This window comes from Antedon mediterranea, chromosome 9, assembly GCF_964355755.1.
Source record: "Antedon mediterranea chromosome 9, ecAntMedi1.1, whole genome shotgun sequence".
Taxonomy (NCBI): Eukaryota; Metazoa; Echinodermata; class Crinoidea; order Comatulida; family Antedonidae; genus Antedon; species Antedon mediterranea.
In genome coordinates this window covers 1,428,789-1,452,718 of record NC_092678.1, presented here as the reverse complement: position 1 = coordinate 1,452,718, position 23,930 = coordinate 1,428,789, and the positions used below count along the sequence as shown (strand labels likewise).

At 33.8% G+C, this 23,930-nt stretch overlaps 1 protein-coding gene and 2 long non-coding RNA genes across 4 annotated transcripts; 1 reads left to right on the top strand and 2 right to left on the bottom strand.

Moving 5' to 3' along the window:
- Positions 1 to 85: 85 nt before the first annotated feature.
- LOC140059439 (kelch-like protein 12) lies at positions 86 to 6,681 on the bottom strand. Of its 2 annotated transcripts, XM_072105363.1 has the most exons (12): positions 6,657 to 6,681; positions 5,920 to 6,212; positions 5,520 to 5,673; positions 5,198 to 5,415; positions 4,158 to 4,307; positions 3,905 to 4,019; positions 3,673 to 3,779; positions 3,272 to 3,461; positions 2,847 to 3,005; positions 2,576 to 2,674; positions 2,061 to 2,247; positions 86 to 1,877 (listed from the first exon to the last, which is right to left on the bottom strand). In XM_072105363.1, exons 2-12 carry the CDS (start codon positions 6,109 to 6,111, stop codon positions 1,748 to 1,750), a joined length of 1,701 nt encoding a protein of 566 aa, XP_071961464.1. In that variant the 5' UTR covers positions 6,112 to 6,212; positions 6,657 to 6,681; the 3' UTR covers positions 86 to 1,747. The 2 variants fall into 2 exon arrangements, with proteins under 2 accessions (XP_071961464.1, XP_071961465.1); XM_072105364.1 differs by lacking the exon at positions 6,657 to 6,681 and having other exon boundaries at positions 5,920 to 6,257.
- A 315-nt stretch (positions 6,682 to 6,996) lies between these two features.
- Positions 6,997 to 11,175, top strand: LOC140058644 (uncharacterized). Its single transcript, XR_011847031.1, has 5 exons — positions 6,997 to 7,067; positions 7,530 to 7,597; positions 8,186 to 8,256; positions 8,663 to 8,733; positions 10,041 to 11,175. It is a non-coding gene; the product is annotated as an uncharacterized lncRNA (long non-coding RNA).
- A 7,869-nt stretch (positions 11,176 to 19,044) lies between these two features.
- On the bottom strand, positions 19,045 to 23,073 carry LOC140059390 (uncharacterized). The gene is made up of 4 exons (XR_011847173.1): positions 23,002 to 23,073; positions 22,517 to 22,654; positions 19,907 to 20,039; positions 19,045 to 19,460 (listed from the first exon to the last, which is right to left on the bottom strand). It is a non-coding gene; the product is annotated as an uncharacterized lncRNA (long non-coding RNA).
- Between the last annotated feature and the right edge of the window lie 857 nt (positions 23,074 to 23,930).

The following is a 23,930-nucleotide window of genomic DNA, read 5'->3' as shown; positions in this document are numbered from 1 at the left end:
TTTATTTAGTTTATTTGTTTGCATATTTGTGTAGTGGTACTGATCGTGGTTGACATGTTGATTGCTTAGCCTACTAATCCCAAAGTCTTGGTTCAAATCCTGATGCCTAATACAACGCCAATACGTGGCCTTATAAAAGCACTAGTTTCCTATCTATCCTGTACTTGAGGAGTCATATCTGTAAGCTGGTGTGAAAATAAAAATAAGCCCAACATTGCAATAGAGAGCGGTTACAGGTGTAGTAAATAACATCTTTATCGTAAACATGTCCGTTTTAATGTTTCATACCATTTGCAAAAAACGAACAAATAAATTGCATATGTTATACATTCGAATAAATACAATCGATGCAGGTGGATAATTTGGCGCTGTCCCTAATGCTTCGTTGGACCCGATTCGAATCATCGAATGTGCATTTCGAGGAAATATGGTTAATATGTACGTACATGTCGAATTATCGATAGCTCCTTTAGGACATTGGATTAACAAGCACACAATTCTGCTTGTACAAATATTTTGTTACGATACATACATACGCGAAACCAGTGGTAACTAAATCCAGCTGCTTGTTTTTGTTTTATATCGAATAAAAAGTACTATTTTTATGCATAGGACTCAGATGCGATTTAACCACAAACACATCACGCACAATTTTAAGTAACGTTTATTTAATGACGGTAAGTTGTTTTGAAGGAAATATTTAATCATGGAAAATTAGAGGCAAGATTTTCAACTTCCGGTTCCAACTTATTCTATTGGTTAGGCTTGTTATGTCCACATGGTATCATCTCCACACAGTCGGTGAAGAAGCGTTTAATGACGAGGACTGTCATCACTTCATAAGAGGCGTTTGTTAAGGTCGGTGAAGAAGTCTAAAGTGATGACAGAATACGTCATCGGTCAGGTGTATTTAGCGTGTTTGATTGGTTATTTATTTTCGTTAACTTGGTAACATTTGGTAACATCTGGTGACCGATGATATGAAATCGGCATTATACTACATGTCCAGTTCGTAACAACTTTGTGATCAAAGCTAAACACAATCGAATTCAATCGAATTTATACATTTTGTTTTATATAATAAATATATTATATTTATATAAATATGAAATTGTTTTTAAAAATATATATATAATTGAAAGTCATGCCTTAGAGGACCAATAATAGCAGTCATCTTCTTTAAAGATGGTAATTAAAATAAATGAAAAATAAAAAAAAAACATACATATATTTAAAATTGAACAAAATTGTCTGTCAAACCAAACCGCCTTCCCTATAGTGGCCTCTATGATACAAGACTGTTCTCTCAAAAGTCCCTGGCAGTAGGACCAGCACACTAAGAGACAACCCTAAATTTATCGTACACGTGTACAATGTTTGTATACAGGATCAACATCTGTATATCCCATCCAAAGAATAAAGAAATGAGGGTAAAGTATCTTGTCTGACGATACAAGCAATATGGAACAGACATGAATGAACCAATGCCTCTCACGTGACATGCTAGTTGACATCCTCTATGATATACCACTCTCTTTGGCTGACTAGCCTGGAATTGTTTTACTAGCCAATTGCACTCCCATACTATTAGCATAATGCTAGCCTAGTAATCCTGTGGCCTGGGTTCGAATCCTGTCCGGTTACAAGATATTTTCTTCACATTAAATAAGAAGTCTAATTCAAAGTGAACTATTTAGATATGAATAAAATTTATATTTCGGATGCATAAATGATTTATTCATTGTTGTCAAAATCGCCTGATTACAGCCACGCCCGCATCACAACGTTGCATGTCCATTTTATCATTTAACGGTTGCCAAGCATTTTCAAACGGATCATACCATTCTACCGTATTTAACAGTTTTGAACCATCATATCTTTAGAAATAAAAAAGTATTGTTTTTCTTTAAACCGAGACAGATCACGTCATCTAGAATATGTTGGGTTGGGCGATAGCCATGCAGGTGATAAACTATAAAATCTCTTTTTATGTTCCATGCACGAAAAAAAAAACCAAAATAAAAAAACAAATTACTTTAAAATAAAATAATTATTCTTACCCCGATACGGCGTACAGCTTTCCCTTGATTGTAACTGCACCTACGTAACAACGTGGTGAAATCATCTTGGCAACGAGGTTCCACGAGTCGGTCCGTGGATTGTAACATTCCACCGAGGACAAATGACTGTTACCATCGTAACCACCGATGACATAAATTAAATCGTTTAGAACAGATACACCAGCACCTAATAAAAGAAAAGATTACAGTATTCTTTTTTTTTTTAAATCTTATTGTTGCACTAACAGGGTACAAAAATTAAATAATGAAATAGAGAATAGGTTAAAGGTCAATCTACACAGACGAGCAGTAACAGTAAACAGAAAACTGTGTAGCTTGTTCCACATGGAATCTGAATCTATCCTGAACGGAAACCACCCGTTCGTTGTGTGTAAATGGAATAACATTCTATATTTTTATTCCCATTACTTAACTTTAACTTTAGACAACAAATATTTACTTCTATTACTACATAGAAAGTGTGGAAAACTATTTGTTATTTATTTATTGCTTACCTGATCTGGGTACATTCATGGGGGAAATATGCTCCCACTGGCCAGTAGCTGGGTCAAACCGTTCAGCAGAGCTCAGAATTCGAAAACCATCATAACCTCCTATGATAATAAACCATAAAATTAATTCATATTAAAAATATATTTAGAAAACTTGTGCAGGATAATCATAATGTACCTACGTAAGCACACTGCAAACAAGACTCTGGGATTGGTAACTAAACTTCTTAACAACCAAGCAAATTTTTTGATGATCAATTTCATTATAACCTACCAATACAATACATAACGCCTCCAGTTGACACTAGACCGGCGCCTTCACGACCTGTCTCCATTTCTTTAAGAACATTCCATTGATCTATATGGGGGTCGTAATTTTCCATTGAAGAGTGTCGCATAGAACCATCAAATCCACCAGCTACGTAAATTTTATCTGAAAAAAATGTTTAAATACAGTTAGTAGAAATGTCCCCATAATAGAAATGTCCCTTTAATATTAGTGTACCCTTAATAGAAGAGTCTCCTTAATAGAAATGTCCCTTTAATGGAAATGTCCTCTTTATAGAAGTGTCCTTTTAATAGGGGTTTCTCTTTAGTAGAGGCGTCCTCTGAATAAGGGTTAGCCATAGTGTTAAAATAATTTTTCAAAAGGTGGAGTTATTAGTCGTATGTAATACATGATTCAGTACTAGAGTTTACCTTTAATGATTGTAGCTCCTGCAAGGCCACGTCTCACATTCATTGACGCCATACTGGTCCAATTGTCTTCCTTGGTATAATTTAAAGATTCCACAGTATGTAACCGTGCCGTTCCATCATAACCTCCTATTACATACAACCTTTCTTTCATAGACACCGCTGTTATATACCGCCTACTTTTATTCAATGCCTAATAAAATAAAAGGTTAAACATTTAGTTCTCATTTTCGGAAGCATATTTGTGTTGCCGTGTGCGCAAACCTTAAAGTTGATTTAGGATAAATATCTTTACGCAAATGAAGTATATGATATAGAATTTAAATATCTACAGACAACATGACGATTTTTCTCGTGAATGCCCTGTGTGTAAATACCATAAATTTGTTATAGTGTTTACTCACAGGAAGAAAAGTCCACGATTCTGTTTTGGGGTTGTACTCCTCGACTGCAGAAAGCGGCATCTGTTGACTGCCAAAGCCTCCTATAACCACCAACCGCTCATCTGAGCCTAAAACAACAAAAGAAGAAAAAATAAACGTAGAAAAAAATGTACGTAGTACATACGCACTCACAGAATGAGACATAAATTAACAGAAAAATTAAAATATATAAAATGAAATTAGAATGACTAACCTGTCCTGGGCTTGGTACGTACATTTTCTACCTTGCTACGACATTCTGGGCGTAGGTGGAACTTCTTCGCTTCATCAACTAAATCTCTGCACTCATGATTTCGTTTTATTAAAGGCTGTGTAAAAAAACAAAACCTCATAGTTAAACTTTTTCCAACTAAATTTGCTTGCTTGCTAGAAATGTATGTATTGAACAGCAAGAAAGAAAACAGTGTTGAAACTTGAACTCAATTCAATTCCGACCATTTACGTACTTCATTATCTATTGTGTCAGTCAAATATTTTGGGGTCAGTAGTGGCAGTCGGACATGACTCAGCAATTGTGGTAAGACTTTCACCCGACATTCATTCTTGTGCCTTGTCCATGACATCAATGCCTCGTACATAATCTCTTCAGATGTTAGCTGTTAATTAAATAGAAATACAATGTCAATACAGGTCAAATCAAAGAAATTTGGGAGTCTTTAACACGTTCACTGCCACGGCGTATTTATACGTCAAAAATTGCGTGTCGCTACTTGCCAAGACGTAATACTACGTCAAAATCGTAGCACTTTTGTATTGTATGTAGAATCGCTGGCAGTGGTGATTGGAACAGGAATTATCGCATGGCAGTTTATGAATGATGTACGTAAACGATAATCTAAAAATAAATGTCATATGTTTGTTTGTGTTTATTCCCTCATGCATTGAATATGGTTGATACGATGGCGCCCTCACACTCAATATAATCATCTCAAACATGTCATAAATTGCGCTAATAGTAAATAAAAATAATAAAGGATGAAATGATTCAGTGTGGTTTACTGTTTTTATCTCTCGATGATAGGTTTGACCGATTTTAGCGCGGAAAATCCCCGACGTATATTTACGTTCCTGGCAAAGTCAATAAAATTGTTGGACCATTGCCAGTGACGTATTTATACGTCTCAACGGTTTTTCCCGCCATCGTATTTTGAATGACATCATGATAGTCTGTGACCAGATGTTACACTTTCAAACTGTAATTTAATATGTAAACGGGACTTGGCACTGGGACAGAAATTACGGAAAATGCCTTGGCAGTCAATGTGTTAAAGTGCTTATTCCAAGCTACAATCAATCAATCGTTCGATTTATATAGCGCCATTCCAATATTCATTGCTCATGGCGCTACACAACAGAATAATGGATAAAAATAATGGATACGTATTCATAATGCACTTTATACAGTCATAAACATCTCAAAGTGCAGTGATTTTAATATATCACACATGCACAACTTTCATCTACCCTCAGGGTCCCTGATGCTTACATGAACATCGTCACTTTCAATAAATTCTTTTATTTCTTTGTCATCCAAGCCTAGAAACTCTTCGTTGTTCACCATAGCTTGGAAATGCCGATGGCAGTAATCCGTTGAAGCTTTCATCAGCTCTAAACATGTGTGCGTCTCGGCAAAGTGCTTGATTCCTAGACAGTTTGCTGGATCAAGTTGGTTCTCCAAGAAATCGCAGCAGGCCTGCTTCACACCTGCAGAGATAAAACGTATTTTGTTTGTCATATCACTACATAATTTTGGCAAATCACAATTCTTTTGGTCAAACTAGTTTGATCGTGAAGACAGAGCTTTATACCTTTGAGTTGTAAAAGGCAAGCTGCAGGTAATAATTCTTGTACATTATCTTCTGTAATTTCAATATCTTCAGTGTAAACATAGTTTATGAGTATCTTCAATGTTCTTGCCTTCAAACCTTTCAACTCTACCTGTTGTCTTTGACTCTCACTCATCTAATAAAATAAACAAATTAGTCTAATTAGTACCGCCATTGTAAATTAATAAGTAGGGGAACTCAACAAAATGTCCCATTAATTTGTTAATTAAGTGTTGGTTGGGTGTAGTGTTAACAATCATGTTTGTTCATTTCACGGGAAAGTATCTCCTTAATGGGTGTTTTTCTAAAAGAGGGGTTTCTGTAGCTATTACTTTCAAATTAAACCATTTTAAAAAATTCAATAAATTAAACTATAGTTTACCTCTCCAGTCAACATTGCACAGAAATAGTCACTGCAGGCTGCCATGACAACACGATGAACAGGAAACGTTTCCTCGTCAACACAAAACACGACGTCACACAACAGACGTTGTTTTCTTAGATCATTCATGGCAAGAAGCATGCTATGCGAGTTGGTATAACATGGCATTGTTTCTTTTTGAGGAGATTCCATTTCTGGAAATTGAACTGAATAGCGTGCCGCCGTAGAGGCTATTGATTGTAACAGTCGACAATGCACCTTTCTTTTGTTATCTTTTAGACCTCTATTAAGACCTGGATAGAAACAAAATACAGTATTATGCTATTATAAAATCAAATATATAAAATACCATTTAGTAGAAATCACGGTAGTTTTTGAATACATTTGATATAGGAATACTATTACTATTGTATTCTAGTAGGCCTATCAAACCACCTACTGGTACTACAGTACAGGCTAGCTAGAGACTCGTTACTCTAGGCCCGGGTCTACTAATTTGCTTGCCAGTAGTAGACTAGAGGCCTAGGCCTAGACTACGCTTTCAATATAAGAGAGGAGGCTAGGTCCGGGCGGGGGTTGGTTAGTTGGATGTTAGTTAGGCCTAACTAATCATACAAACAGTGTAACCTAATTTGTTTATAACTTTCTGTATAACAAAAGTTGACAAATATTAAACAAATTTTTGATCTTAATACAGTATTTATGATTTATGATGGTTTATTTTTCTAAATTCTCACCTAGCTAGAGACCCCAACTAGCCAGTTCACGCGTCAGTAGTCACGTTATAAACAAAAAAGTGCGCCACCAACGTGGATATTTTGTCATATCAGATCCCAGAAAAATGTACTTTTGGAAGATGTTATGCGTTTTATTTAAAAATAAAAACAGTTTAACCACACTTAAACCGATTTATAACCAAAATAGCCTTTCTTTAAACAAAACAATAAAAGAAAACGATAATACGTACTGCGCATGCGAAACTCAGACAAATCGGATGCGATCGACAATCCGAGCAGATCCGAAGTTTTTTTGCTGACTATTGACCAATCAGATCACGGTATTGTTGATCGTCTGCGCTGATTTTTCTCCCCTCTCTCTTCGATCCTTCTTGCAAACAAAATTTTCCACCATAAAAAACGATAATAAAAGTAAGTATATAGGCCTACTGATTTTATAAGATACATCTATAAAAAATATAAAACTTTGAAAGTCACAACATTATTGTGACTTATTGTAGACTTTGTTTAAATTAGAATAAATCGGGTGATTTTCGCTAGGCACCTTTCCATTTTGGATCGACGATGCACACGTACGTCGTACGTACGACACCACCAGTGCCAGATGAAGCCCTGTTGTTTGGCTAGTCCATCCACGACGTAGGCTAGTAGGCCTAGGCCTAAGTTGGGAATCCCACAAAAACATTTCAACACTGCCTGGTAGGCTATTATGCATGACATAATTGATAGAAAATAACTACAATTTTAAATAAATTAAAGGTTGACTGTATGCACATATAAATTGTCCTAAAATTATTTAACAAAATTAAGAAATAACTTCGGCCAAATAATCATTGGCAATTTTAACTATCGTTTTTCCTTCTATATTTTCAGGCACAGCAAGTACAAAGATAAAACTGAGATGTGATCATTTTGGCATTTATTAGCCTACATTTTTATGAGTAGGTTTAAGTGTATTTTTATTTAATTTAATGCCAAAAATATATATATTTTATAAAATACTTGAAGGGTTAACCTCTGAGTAAATTTCAGGGAATGGAGGGCGTTTTTATTTTTAAAATTCAAGTCATTGACATTGAATTTTCTGCTACCACTTTGATTTAACACTCTTTAAAATATGAAGAAATGGATCACTACATACACTAGGCCTAGTTTCAACTTGGAGAAAATCATATTATATATTTTTTTGTTCGGCGGCCTATAAAAGCCTATTATTTGTAGAAGCAATTGCTATAATAATAATGGTAGGTATAGAATATAAGTAAGTCGTGTTTCTCTTTTTGAAAAGTTGTTTATAGATTCTTGCAATCATTTCAGTCCTTTAACTTTCTTCCTTATGTCTTTATGAATGACCAATTAATTATAAACTAAGAAGTAACTGACCACAGAAATTAGAAGTTTTAAGTAATAATAATTTAAGTTTACTTCTTTTTGAGATGGGCTTCTTTTCGAGGTTTTAACAGTATGTTATACCATGGAGGAAATCCTCCATGGTTATACCTAATATACTATTTTCTCTTATCTTGCAGGAACTGCGTCAACATTCAGTTTTTGGCATAGAAGTATGTTGTGATTTTGAAAAAATGAATTAAAATCAGTGGTACGTTGAATTTTATAAAACATATTACAACCTACACTTTTAAATGGCATATAAAGTGAAAATGTTTCAGAACTTAAGTTGTTGGTTTAATGACATAATTGATTTCAAAGCAGAAATTCTTCAATACTACTGCAAAGGCCATTCAAACTACTATCAAATAAATGAAGTGGAGTGAAATCATTTTTAGTTGTCAATTAAGTATCGAGACAAGACGAAATACTTGTTTAGCATCACATTCTCAAAAAATGAGGTGTTTTTTTCTCCCAGGCCATAAGTAATTATACATAGGAGACAGTCGGCAGTTATTAACCATCATAATACCATATTGTAGATTCACAGCATAAAGTAATTTGGGAAACAATATTATTAACTATGATTTTAAAATTATTTTCCCTATATTTTGCAGAAACTCTTGTAACCAGCCACAGAATAGATGATAATACAACTCAATTAATTGTTGCAGTTAAACATCAAAAGGTAATTTAAAGTTCAAAATACAGTCGCAGAGAGACAAACAAATGAACCATTTATTCAGGCACTGTACTGCACCATCATGGGTAGGCCTAGGTTGGGTGCCACAACCAAACTTACTAGGACATGCTACAGTCGCTACAGTACAGGCCTAACTTTTCTCTTCAATGTACAGTATTAAAAAAAATAATTTACAACGTGTATCCCCAGATCGTGAAATTGTTACAATTAAAAATGAACTAGAAGTCTATAGTAGTTTTTAATGAAATTTAGGCTAATATAAATTTAGTCCTACACTTTATAAGAAATGGATAATAGTACAGTGCAGTATATTATAATTGCCTTTGTGTTATGAGCAGTTTTTCGGCATTAACCAGAAATTCTAGAATCAATAATTTCTAACTAAAGAAATTGCATAAAACGAACAACATTCAAATAACATGTTAGCATATAGCATGTGTTTGATTTATGTCAAACTCCTACTGGGGTGTAGTAGATTTGTTTGACTTCCACCTAGCCTACTCTAATGCCCAGTAATTTCAATACAGCACCCACACTCTTCATTACAAAAATTGTTTAAAAAAAAGACTATTAAAAGATTATTTAATTGTATTAAAAGGCAATCATACAGCAACTAAAACATTCATGGAATTACTTACTAGCTACATTTCTTAAAATTGACTTACCTCCGTCTGCAGACAAGCTTCGAAGTACCTAGGCTTGAGTCACCTCCAGGCTTAATAAGCCTCTCAGTAAGGCTTGTGTCAACTCAAGGCTTAGTAAGCCCCTCAATGCAGGGCCGCAGGCTTGAGGTCACTCTAGGCTTAGTAAGCCCCTAAGTACAAACTTGTATCAACTCAAGGCTTAGTAAGCCCCTCAATGCAGGCTTGAGTTCACTCAAGGCTTAGTAAGTCCCTCAATGCAGGCTTGAGTTCACTCCAGGCTTAGTAAGCCCCTCAGTACAGGCTTGAGTTCACTCAAGGCTTAGTAAGTCCCTCAATGCAGGCTTGAGTTCACTCCAGGCTAAGTAAGCCCCTCAGTGCAAAATTGTGTCAACTCCTGTAAACCATTAATACTTCCACTGTGTCCTTGCACAACAAGCCTCACCTGCCAAATGAACTGACATTGCTCAAGCATGCAAAGTTCTAATTTACATATAATTTGCATAACACATCAGGTGATGCACTCAAGCATGGCTTTACTTTAAATGCTTTATTACTAAATTCAAATTAGGTGTAAAACTAAAGGAGCAGAAAAAACAAAATCCTCAAAATTATCTAATATTGTCAATTATTATTTTTTATATCTTTCAGTTGAGACAGAAATGGAAACTTGAACTTTCAATATCCTTTAAAGTGAAAGGTACATTTTCGCGATCATGTATAAAAAAAATGTCACTACCCGCGCCAGAATATAGTTTTCTTTGATCGAGTATACACACTAATTCATATAACAGTGGGAACTCCCTGTACTATAGTACAGGGTTTCCACTGTATAATATCTCCATGACTATATATATTCGTCATTAACATTCGCGATCCAGCTGCTCGCTTCGATTGCAATTAGCCCCAACCTCAATAAAGTTAATCCCTGTGTTGTGTCTATTTTTTAACTTTATTTAAGTTTTAGTATTGGCATATTATATCTTTAGTCATAGGCATATGAATTTCAGCATTGCATCAATTGTTTGCATTTATTTTTATAAACTGTTCATTATGATTGCACATATTTTAGTCTGGTAGGCATATATATACTTAATGTTATCATCTGATTTCACATCTTCTATGCTGTATTTTAGTCATGTAGGCATATATACTTGTTTATCGTCTGATTTCACATTTTATTATTATCTAAATAATCTATTAAAACTGTTTAATCTGGTTGGCATAATATACTTATAAGATATTCACACGATTTAGTTTAGGCATATAATTATTATTTAGTGGTAGGCATATTGTTATTAATTGCAGTAGAGTGGTAGGCATATTTGTAAAGGTAAGAAAAAAAGTTGCTGTACTGGCAGCTAGAAAGAAGGCTAACAGTAACAGGTATGTGGAATGATTACTTTTGTGCCACTGGAAAGCGCCCTCATTTGATGTAAAAAAAGTGGCACTATCGTTTGTGTATAATGAGGGCGTCCTATATAAAGTGCGCCCTCTATATTGTGATTGGTAAAAAGGGCGCCCTCATCTGATAGAAAAAGGCCTCGTAGGGTACCCCTACGCCAATTTTTTTTTCATTTGTGAGGGCGTTTTTTAATGGTAGTGCGCCCTCTATAATGTTGTTTGTGTGAAAGGCGCCCTCATCTGGTTAAAAATTGGCTCTGTAAGGGACTCCTACGCCAATTTTTTTATTTGATGAGGGCGCCCTCTACATTTTAGCTAGTAGTTTAAAGGGCGCCCTCCGGCGGTTGGTGGTCAGCCACTTAATAAAAGACAAACAAATGTACATTGTGTGTTGGTGTTTATTTTTCGAGCCAAAAAAAAAGCACCCCTCTGCAACACCCCCTATGTGCCCCACTACACCAATGAGTGTTAACCTACACAACTACACAGTGAATATGTCCCCAAGTCATGTCCGCCACAACCATTAAGTAGCAAGAATGCTCTAAGACATCTAGAAAGTCAAAGACACTAGCCTCAATCGAAAACGATTAAAGTTCAATGTAAACTACAGAAAGACCATTTAACACAAGCGAGAACCCAATACTCCAATGCAGGGACGCTGACACATGAGGGAATCGCCCTGGGCACACCGGACGTTCTCAGGAGTGGAATTATATGCTGTTTTAGCATAGGAATTTAGACCTATATTAAAATTTGATACTAAAATTTTTAATTTCTTAAAATTACAAACAGAATTTATAAAAGAAAAATAAGTTTTGATTTTATTAAAAATTGTACAGTTATGACTAATAAAAGAATTTTGATATCAATTATTATTATTTTAAACATAACCAGAAGGTTACATTGTAAGCCTAAATGAATATTATACGGTTCAAAAAGGTAAATGGCTTAAAGACTTAATTCCCAAAACACCGAACTAGACGCATTTATGTTGAACGAAGCTTGTCTTAGTTTCACACGACACAAATGCAAACAAGTGGTTGTTGTGGAAAATAAAGCCTGACTGGTTTCAGAAAAATGGTGTCAATAATTTTGATGCCTATATTAGCTCAAGAAAACAAATTGTGCAGTACATAATTTGGATTATATAATTTAATAAGGTTGACACTCTGTTAATACCAAACCCAACGACTTCGTTTTCAGGACAGCACAGTGTAATTGTTATACTGCCCAACTCATTTACCCTTCAGATACGGTACCAACTATTCCTATCTTAAGAGAAGCCATTATTTATTTTAGTGTAAGTTTGTTTATTTTTTTATTATTATTAATGTTTGTAGTAACCAACTGTGTGTATGTTGTGTTCACTGTGTGTAGACCACTGTATGTATAAACTCAACCAAAACAAACTATTAAGCTACAATTTAAATTCAATGTAATTAAATTATATTAATTAAATTATATTATTAAGTATAAATTCACCACTCATTGGTGACTAAGTTTGAATAGCCACTTACTGGCAGCGGAGTTTGAATAGCCACTTACTGGCAGCGGAGTTTGAATAGCCACTTACTGGCAGCAAAGTTTGAATAGCCCCTTACGGGCACCCAAGTTTGAATAGCCCCTTAAGGGCACCTAAGTTTGAATAGCCCCTTACTGGCAGCAAGGTTATAAAAGCCACTTACTGGCAACAAAGTTTGAATAGCCCCTTACGGGCACCTAAGTTTGAATAGCCAATTACGGGCACCTAAGTTTGAATAGCCACTTAAGGGCAGCTAAGTTTTAAAAGCCACTAACAGGCAATTAAGTTTTAATAGCACCTTAAGGGCAGCTAAGTTTTAATAGCCTCTTACGAGCAGTTAAGTTTTAATTGCACCTTACGGGTAGCTATGTTTTAATAGCCACTTACAAGCAGCTAAGTTTTTATAGCCCCTTACAGGCAGCTAATTTTTAATAGCCACTTACGGGCAGCTACGTTTTAAAAGCCCCTTACGGGCAGCCTAGTTTTAAAAGCCCCTTACGGACAGCTAAGTTTTAATAGCCACTTACGGGCAGCTAAGTTTTAATAGCCCTTTACGGGTAGCTAAGTTTTAAAAGCCCCTTACGGGCAGCCAAGTTTTAATAGCCCCTTACGGGCAGCTAAGTTTTAAAAGCCCCTTACGGGCAGCTAAGTTATAAATTGAACTGACGTAAACATAAAAATTACATTTAAATTGTCAATGCTGTAAATAATTTACATCACCCAAATAAAGTTTATATTATTAGTCTGCCTATTGCATACTGTATCAACTGGTTTATCCTACTTGAAACTTCTATCAAATTATAAGGACACTAAAAGAGTGCATTTAATTTATTTTTTAATTTTAATTAAATATCAATGCTTTTTAAAACAACTAATTCCTAGCTACAGTAATTTATTATTATTGTTTGTTTTGGTAGAAAATACATTTGAATGATGAATGATGCTTTACAAAATACTCAATTAATAATAATAATTTATATTTTACTGTTTAATTAATGACTTCTCCTTGAATTTGTGCAAACCAAAATAAATTATGCATTTATGCAGGGTTTAATTTATGTATTTATAAAATTGTTTTTATTATATTTGCAACAAAAAATTAGAGTACTGTAAATGGTCAGCAAATCTACTTCATAAATTAAAGCTAAGTTTTAAATTTCCCCCTACAATCACCTAAGTTTTAAATTTCCCCTTACAGGCACCTAAGTTTTAAATTTCCCTTACAGGCAGCTAAGTTTAAAATTTCCCTTACAGGCAGCTACGTTTTAAAATTTCTCCTTACAGTCAACTAAGTTTTAAATGTCCCCCTTACAGGCAGATAAGTTTTAAATTTCCCCTTACAGGCGCCTAAGTTTTAAATTTCCCCTTACAGTCAACTAAGTTTTAAATGTCCCCCTTACAGGCAGATAAGTTTTAAATTTCCCTTTACAGGCGCCTAAGTTTTAAATTTCCCCTTACAGGCGGCTACGTTCTAAATTTCTCCTTGCAGGCAACTAAGTTTTAAATTTCCCCTTACATGCAGCTAAGGTTTAAATTTCCGCTTACAGTCAACTAAGTTTTAAATTTCCCTCTTTCCCCCTTACAGGCAGCTAAGTTTTAAGTTTCTCTTACAAGCAGCTAAGTTTTAAGTTTCCCCCTACAAGCAGCTAAGTTTTAGATTTTCCCTTACAGGCAGCTAAGTTTTAAGTTCCCCTTACAGGCAGCCAAGTTTTTGATTTCCCCTTACAGGCAGCTTAAGTTTTAAGTTTCCCCTTACAGGCAGCTAAGTTTAAATTTCCCCTTACAGGCAGCTAAGTTTTAAATTTCCCCTTACAGTCAACTAAGTTTTAAATTTCCCCCTTACAGGCAGCTAAGTTTTAAGTTTCCTCTTACAAGCAGGTAAGTTTTAAGTTTCCCCTTACAGGTTGCTAAAATTTAAATTTCCCCTTACAGGCAGCTAAGTTTTAAATTTTCCCTTACAGGCAGCTAAGTTTTAAATTTCCCCTTACAGGCAGCTAAGTTTTAAAGTGCCCCTTACAGGCAGCTAAGTTTTAAAGGGCAGCTAAGTTTTAAAGTGCCCCTTACAGGCAGCTAAGTTTTAAAGTGCCCCTTACCCTTACAGGCAGCTAAGTTTTAAAGTGCCCCTTACAGGCAGCTAAGTTTTAAAGTGCCCCTTACAGGCAGCTAAGTTTTAAAGTGCCCCTTACCGGCAGCTAAGTTTTAAAGTTCCCCTTACCGGCAGCCAAGTTTTAAAGTTCCCCTTACCGGCAGCCAAGTTTTAAAGTGCCCCTTACAGGCAGCTAAGTTTTAAATTTCCCCTTACAGGCAGCTAAGTTTTAAAGTGCCCCTTACAGGCAATTCTTACATTATACTAACAGTATAAAAACACTTTTACTTCTAATTTATATTAATATTTTTGTTGCAAATATAAAAAGTGTAAAATATTAATTGTATTGTGTGTAATGTGTGAAAATATGAATTACTGGTATCAACTTTAAATTTAAAGACAGAATTATAGCTAAATTATATGATTGTATTTAATTAAATTGGTACCATATCTTTGAGATAAATATATCAAGCACACTTTGAGAATAGTATCGTATAACTTCCTGCCTGCTTACTTAGCCAGATCGAAGAGGAATGTATCACAGAGTTTGTCTAACCACCAAAAGTTCAAAAATATTTTTTGTTTGTACATGCACGCAATATCTTTTGAGTTATTAAATTATTTAAATTGGAAACAGAACCATAAAACATACTGAAACCAGTTTATTAAGTTATTTAACTCCTGATTTGTCTAGTTTCAAACCCATACACTGATGATGGTGCCACCGCCACAATGCCAACACCACAAAGGACTGTAAAGGACTCTCACAAGCATTTGGTCAAAATGTAGATTACATAGAACATGAAACAAGTATCAAAAACCTCCATAGAAAATCTCAAAACAAACTCACCAATTAGCAGGAGCAAAGAACACGACCCGAGAAGCATTCACCGTGCAGCCGAGCTGGCCAGTACCCATCGGTGTGGTTGGAGCACACAGGGGGTGTGCAGAGGGGTGCTTTTTTTGTAACAATGTTTAGAGTTTGGAAAAAACCTGAAACTAAATACATTAAACTATAAATATATAATATAAAATTACACAGTGAAGTGGAATCTAATTTTATAGAATTATGAGGATATCCAACCTAAATCAAGTGAAATTATGTTTGAAATTTTAAGTGTGATTAGAAACAAAATTTGCTCTAAAAAAAGTTTTAAAGTTTAAAAAAACCAAAAACAAATGCAAAAACTGTTATAAATAATTTGGAGTTAATTTAGGCTTTCAATTCATATTTAGTTTTTAAATGTATAAACCAGATTATAAAAACGATACAAAATATAAAGAAATGGTAAATATTTGGATAAGTTTTCATTTATAATTTTCAGAAATCACATTTTAGTGAATTTATTTAAAACTTTTAAAAATAGCCAAAGATGTTGCCAAACTTTTTATTTTGGATGTTCATTCCACTTCACTTAACAAATAAAACATAAAAATAGCAATTAAATATAAATGTTTGTTGATCTTGAAATTGCTGGCCGATCCAAGTCTCTCATTGAAATGCTCCTCCTCAACAAGTCTTCTTGATTTGTAGACGTGCTTACCTAAAAAGATACAAAATAGTATAATCAGTTATTCAATAGTGTTTGGTTGTTTTGAAAAGCATTTCTTGCTACCCTGTCTGAATCAAACAGGAGTAGTTTGGCTTGTATACCTTACTTGCTAAATCAAGCTTGGTTGTAATATATTAGTTGAGTTTTAACAGATACTATTTAGGGCAACATAATCATCTGCCTTTACTGTAAATAACCATGTTTGATTTTAGTCGCACATTCACAAATTAATAATTGAAATGAAAATTGAGCATTGCATACATACCATTTCAACATCTGTATGCATCAGTTGCAGCAGCTCTCTGTTCAACATCATCAGTATGTGTGGTACCATTCCATTGGTTTTTGTCAATTCCAAGTGATCAACAAACATGGTTAAAACAATGTTATACCTACTTAATTAACATAGATGCTGTAAAACATTCTACCCCAAGACTAAAACTCTCCAAATTTATATGCAAGTTACCGTACTGACTCTAATTATGCAGAATTTATACAGCGCTTGCGACAATTTGACAAAAAACATTTGGGAATAGGTATTATGTATCGGAAAACGACACATAATTGTTAAGATTATAGTACATTTTTGTGAGGAACCCATGGGCAAAAATTAGTTAAAACCAAAGTCTACCAAAGGCGCAATTCAAACTTCCAAAATGACTGTCATTTCCAAATGCGACATTTTCAAGAGCATGCTTACAAAAAAAAGGCAGTTACTAAAATATTAATCCAAAGTGCGCACCATTCGCTCAAATGCCAGCTTATTCAAGTAAGTACGGTACTTGTAAAAGATGTACAAAGAAAATAAACTCATCAGCAAAAACAAATAACTAATTAAATAAATTTCAAGTCAAATTTGTAAAAGTAAAATTATCTAATAAAATGTTTTAAATAAATTAAATAATAATTTAAATTCAAATGATTTTTTTGATACCATGAAAAACCGAACAAAATAGAGAAAATGTTAATAATAATGGTATCAGAGATTATCCCACAGAAGTGAATACATCCTGAGGGGTACATTTGACACCCACAGAAGTGAATACATCCTGAGGGGTACATTTGACACCCACAGAAGTGAATACATCCTGAGGAGTACATTTGACACCCACAGAAGTGAATACATCCTGAGGGGTACATTTTTAAATACATTTTAAAAGTATAAATGGCCCTTTATTTAACTACGAAAAATATTCCACAAATTATTATACAATTACAGTTATTTTGTTCATTGCTAATGAGTGTACACAATTTGAACTCTAAACATTGCACCAGAAGGACCAAAGCAAGAGTAAACAGAACCCCATTAGCAAACATCATTATTTATTATTTTTTATAAAGTTTTAGTATAGATGATACCATGTATTACAAAAATAGGAAACATTTAAAATAGTATCAATTTGAATAAATACTGTGCTTCTTTGCAATAAATTTATTATTGCGATACCATTAAAAACGAAAATAGATAAAATATAAATGGTATCTGGGATTACCCTCAACAGTCTCAGAAGAGAATACATTCTGAGAGAATTTAAAACTAAATTTGAGGTTATATTTGATTAAATTTACACAAATAAATTGGCAAAAATAAAAGAAAACACCCAAATTCATAAAATTTGGCTTATTTTGATCATTGCTAATGTGGGGTTCTGAGTTACAAATGCACCCAAGAAAGAGAAAAAAAGAACCTCATTAGCAAAAACAATGTTTACATTTAAACAAATTTGCTAGCAATTTTAAATTTCAATTATTTTAATACCATGAAAACCAAAAATAGAGAAAATGTAATATAAAAATGATCATGGTATCAGGATTACACTTGACATTCTGAGACAAGTAAACCCTAACAAAACTTTTAATTTATTTTAATACCATGAAAACCAAAAATAGAGACAAATGTAAAATAAAAACAATCATGGTATCAGGATAACACTTGACATTCCGAGACAAGTGAATCACTATGACATTATTTTAAAATTAGTTTGTTTCTTAGGAAATTTGAAAATAAATTTTGTTTTCCAAGTAAAAGAATAAATTTCTTTTGTTCATTGCTAATGAGGATTTGCTAATACACCTTAAAAAAAAGAAGAAAAAACCTCACCAGCAAAAACAATCATAACAATTAAACTAATTACTGTATTAAATGTGATCTGAAATGAGTAATTTGATAATAATACCATGTAAAGAAAAATAGAGAAATTTAAAAAGAAAACAATCATGGTATCAAGTATCCCCTCTAGAATGGGTGATCACTATATAAAATTTGAAATTTATTTGTACAAATTTGATAACTATTTTAAAATTACACTTACTTTGTTCATTGCTAGTGAGGATTTGTGATAATTTATGCTATTTATTTCAATTATTTGTCTATTTTATTTATAATTTATGATGGCTTAAGAAAATAAATATAAAAATAACAAGATAAAGCTGTCCATCTCCAATCCCGCGTCAAGCTGAAAAAAAAAAGAAGACATTTTATTTATGTTGCATTTTATTGAAAAATAAATGACATTAATAAATATCCTTAATTAAAATGGGGGGTAGGACTAGACCCACGTAAATTCTGGTTCAGGAAAGAAATGATTGATAAGCAATTCATGCAAAAACTGTTTAGAGAGCGGTCTACAGCCAGACCAAAAGTCTATACTCAGGGATATGCCTATGAAATAAGTAGGTGGGGGGACTAGACCCAAAGTGGGATTATATTATACTGTACGCAAGGATATACGGTACTATAAAAAGTCTATAGCTAAAATTTGCCAAATTATGTTGACTATTCCAAGAGAAATGAACGGTTTTTCATGATTTCATTTTTAATTTGTATATATTTAACCAACTGTTATATTTGAAATTTATGTTTATAACCGACTTTTAATAAATGTTTGTTTTAAGTTGACTATTTTAAATACCTGTATTTCTAGCAGATGAAAATTGATTGAACATCTTCTTATCTTCACCAATTCATGTTAAGTTACAACTACAGTATTGATGTTTCTCTATATAAAAATAAAAGAATGATAAATTAGTTACAATCACCCTCAATATTTAAGCATGTCTTGGGTCGCTGTTGAGGTGGCACCAAACAACACTGTAACACGAGTGGTACCTAGGAGGGGCCTAAGATGTTTGGGTCTTTTTTAGTGGTGTTGTGCCTAGGCCTACATGTAGAAACCGACGGGTTAGCTGTGATGAAATTGAATGAAGAACAGTTTGTGGATGCAATCTCGCTCACGAACCGATCGATTAACCACTCGCAATTGGCTGACATATGCAAGGATATTCTTGAGCATCAAATCAATTTGTCCACAAAGTTCGGTCATAAAAAAACTCACCATTGTTTATATTGCCATCAAACATCAACTTGCAGTGAAGACTTCTATTAAGCCAGCCTGGCAGGCAATGCTGCATTTACCATCACCTCAACCTAGCATGCTCACATCCCACACTGCTTCCCAGTTAGACCGTTAAGAAAGACGACCTAAAAATCTCCTAATAAACTCCTGCTGTGAATGATCACAAAAATAAGATAATAATTTATAGACATTATGAACAGGGGCAAAATGACAATATTTTACACTCGTCAATATTTCTATTGGTAGGCACTTGCTGATGTATTGTGGTAGTTAAACAGTAATTTTTAATATCTTTTGTAAATTATAAATATTATTTTGGTAAACATTGTATTTAACTTTATAATACTACAACACTAGTAAAAACTATTTTGTGATACTTTCACAACATTACGACTAATAGCGGATGTTCTCCCAGCCGGCAGAATATTGTTCAGCATACCTTAACAACATTGTGAACAAAAAGATACCAAGAAGCTCAAAAGGTTTCCAGATGATTAAGAGATGTTGCCACTATATTCAAACTAAAATGTGTTTACTAGCCATGGCTAGCAAGTGCATGTGTGGTGCCAATTTGTACCCTAATTCACTAGACTTACCAATACTTCTCTGATGTTTTCATCATAGCCTAGGCCTACTGCATTTTGCCATCATGTCCATTTTGGCAAAGTGTATGCTGGTGTTCCAAACCATGACTTCTCTTAGCTAGGTTAGCCTAAGTCAAGAAAAACACTGAAAAAAAAAAACAATAGTTCATATGTTAATTGAGTATAATATGTCAATAAAAAAATAGTAAAATAAGAAATAATCGGACATCCACATGTAAGCAAACATATTTCAGACAACACAACCTCCTCCACAACAACCACCTAAAAATGACAAACAACAATGGATGTTCTCTTGTGGAGAATTGGTTAAGAGAAAGGGCTATATCAGACAATCAGAACAATAAATGTTATCATCGTCTCGATTGTTCAATGTGTTGGCTCAATCATCTTGTGTTGGAACCATATTGGACTCGATCATCCTATGTGTTAACCCTGATCGTCTCATGTGATCGGAAACGTATTGGTCCCATTGGCGCAATGGCTATGAGGACTCACTTGCTAAACCCAGGGGCCACAGAGTGCTGAAGGGGCCTTTTTCTCCTGCGTTACACCTCCGATTGGTCCTGATCATCCTATTTGTTGGACCCATAAGTCATGTGTTCTTGATAGTGACAGATAAAATCGACCAAGTTTTGGTCCAGATAAAATCAATATCTGGTGTTCTGTATGGAGAGTTCGTCTCGGAACTTGGTGTTGCCCGAAAGCTCTGTTCTGGCTGTTATACGTTATCGTTTTGAATTAGCTTTTTGCTTATTTTATTTTGTATCTTCATTAAAATCTAGCCACTGATACCCACAGCATTTTTCATTAATTTGCCTTTGGAATAATAATTAGTAATAGTATAGTTTTTTAAAAACCTCTGTAGTGAAGTCCTATGCCTTAGGCCTATTACTTTGTATTTTATATAATCTTTGTATTCAATTTATTCAACTGGCGAAACATTGCTGTCACGACATCCAAATTACTGTAGCCTATTGTTGGGTGTGGCTTATGAAGAAAAAGTAAATATGCGTCAAATTATGTAACCAATTTATCAGCAGTAACATAGATAGTATGACATGTGACATGATGCGCAAGATGGATATATGACAATGACAAAGGGGACGATCATAGGAGAGATAGGGCTACATGAAATGATTATGGTAAAAATAACTCAAACAGTGTTATGTATGTGTTTTGAAAAGATAATGACAGAGCCTAACATATTATAGATTCGAACTGTCTGCTTTCGCCGCTTGTCCCCCTTTGGCGTTTAGTTCCTGCCTGCCTATTTGTGAATGCAAGTACAATTGTGTATACTACAGGTATTATTGTTTTTATATTAATTATTATTCACTTGAAAAGTTTAATATAAGGACATTTGATCGTCGAGAACTGTATTTTTTAGGACTCTTCATGTAGGCATCAATTCATTTTATATTTCCCTTTTATTTCACTCCTTTTTAACATTTTAAATATTGTTTGTCTTTGTATTGTGATTTTAAAGTTTTATAAATGTACATTTTTTTAAAATGTATATTATGAATGTTTTTAATGTATTGCTAAAAAAATAGGACCATATATAAAACAGGTGCAATATCTATACCTGATGTTTTTTTTTATCCTGTATAAATATGTTTTAAATAATTAAAAATTAAATAGGCACCTAGCTCATGTGTCAAAATCATCTTTTTGTGAAAAGCAAGTACAATATACATATTGCAGAATTTATCCGTACGTAAATTTACACATAGTATAATAATTTTAAATTAGTTTATTTTGATCCATTGTTTGTTTTAGGCCTGATGCATTTATATATTTGATGCAGGGAATAATTTCGCCAGTGTAGCATAGCAATACAAAACAACCTTCTTGCTACACATTTCTACAATTGTGTAGCAAAATATACTATAGAAAACTATGTTTCTCGACTCAAAAATCAGTTTTATTAGCAATATTGCTAAACAAAATTTTAAGATGAAATTTTTCCCTGTGATGTCATAATCATGCAGACCGAAAATCCTGTGTTATATTCAAAAGTAAATTATGAATATAATGAATTTTAAAAAGATATAAAATCATACTTACCAGTGTGAAAGAAAGGAAACAGTACACAAAGTTTTTAACATATTTTTTTCTTAAGACAATTTTAAATTTCACTATTAAAAAATTGTTGTTATATTTTACATATTTCTGATAATCAAAAATAAAAATAAAACAATACCTAATATTATAATAATCACTTTAAATTGAGGAAAATATATGTAGAGCGCCACCTACAAAATATCATGACAGAATAACCTGATTAAATTCAAAAGCGACCGATATGATCACAAGCATAGCAAGGTCTAGCAGCGTTCCATACAGAATACCGGAAGTTGATTTTATCACGACCAAAATAACACACAACCCGATATCCTCGTAAAACACAATTTGGCCGCGATCCCGACCATTTGTTCTCCTCTTAGTCTTAAACATTGCGAAAAAAAAGATATGTCATAGCCTAAATAAAGGTAAAACAGTTTTTGCCACTACAAATGTTGCCACTGCATTCCCACTAAATTTTGTTTATTGTACCAGTTACTTTATTGTAAATTCACTAGGCCTAGGCCCTAGACTTACCAATAATTTTCTGATGTTTTATCAGAAATAGACAGCCCTCACACCCTTTTACTTCATCCTGGTCTTGCCATCCATCAATCATGTACACCGTACTCTCTCTCACACTGCTGCCAAGGAAGGCCACATCAATGTGTCATCCTGAAAGAGCCAAGAAAATAAAAAAAAATCCCACAATATTAGTACTCTAGGCCTAGTAGTTAATTTAAATAATTAATGCAATATATAATACTGAAAAAAAAATCGGGACGTCGTCCACACCACCCTTCTATAGCCTAGGTTACGCCGCCCGGGTGTAGTCTTACGCCTACAACACGCATGGCAAGGATGTGATGATTTGACAGGCCGGCCTTTATTTTTTAGGCTAGGGCCTAGCTAGGAAAAACAGTCTGCAAACTACAAAAAACTTATAAAAAAGATCCACAAAATGTATATAATTATTCCTTATAACTTATTTATAGATAACATAAACAAAATAACCAGCTTACATATTAATATCGATTAAAATTGTTAATTTTCAGCAGACACACACGGTAAATACTTTCATGTTTTGACGTACACAGCAGGTTGAAGCAGACGGTAATCGGATATCGGAGGCACATTTTCACGCTGTCAAGTTGTGGGCGGAAGTGAGTTGGACCACCTCAAAATTTAGAGGGGGAGTGAAAATTAACAAAAATAAAGACATTTATTTGTTACTTATAATTGTAATTTTAGACATTTTAAAATTTGTAAAATTATTGTTGTTGACATTAATAGTTGTTCTGTGGTAATTATTCATATTTATAAACATTTAAACATCAATTTTGTAATTATATTTTATTGTCTTTTTAGGCACAATGTGGACGGAAAATAGCTGTACCCTTTCTGTGTTGTTTGGAACAGTCTACTCTATATATGGTGGTGAATTTTGTAAAGTGTGCGGCATGGTCGCTGGTTGGCTGATTGTTGGCTAGGCTGGAGAGGGGCGGGGTTTTAATTTATAATTAGATTACTAGGAAAAAACTTTTTAAACAGCATTAGATCATTCTAATATTTACTAATTACCAGGCTTAAATGGTAATATAAGTCCTAGAAATATACTGTTTAGTAATCCTATATTTTTTTCAGGTGACCCAGTTTTTAATATCTCTGGAATATGGGTAATAAATAGGTAAACAAGTAGTCATATCTCATGCAAAGTTAGTTTTGTTTACGTTTATTAAACTGTGTAAAAGTGATCGCGAAATAAATTACAAAATAAATGGCGGCGGTAGGTCTGGTAGGAATATATTGTTTAGTCTTATACGTACGTATAGGTGTTTCAGGTGATCCAGTTCTTAATATCTCTGTGTAAAAGTGATCACGAAATAAACGAAAAAATAATTAAGCGGTTGTCGAAATTATGGCGGTAAAGTAAAAACAACATTATAATAGA

Coding starts and splice junctions, on each gene's coding strand:
- LOC140059439 (XM_072105363.1), bottom strand. CDS start 6,111: ATGGAATCTCCTCAAAAAGAAACAATGCCATGTTATACCAACTCGCAT. Junction 4,020..4,157: donor CTGACACAATAGATAATGAA/GTACGTAAATGG, acceptor TTTTTTACACAG/CCTTTAATAAAACGAAATCA. Junction 1,878..2,060: donor AAGCTGTACGCCGTATCGGG/GTAAGAATAATT, acceptor TTATTTCTAAAG/ATATGATGGTTCAAAACTGT.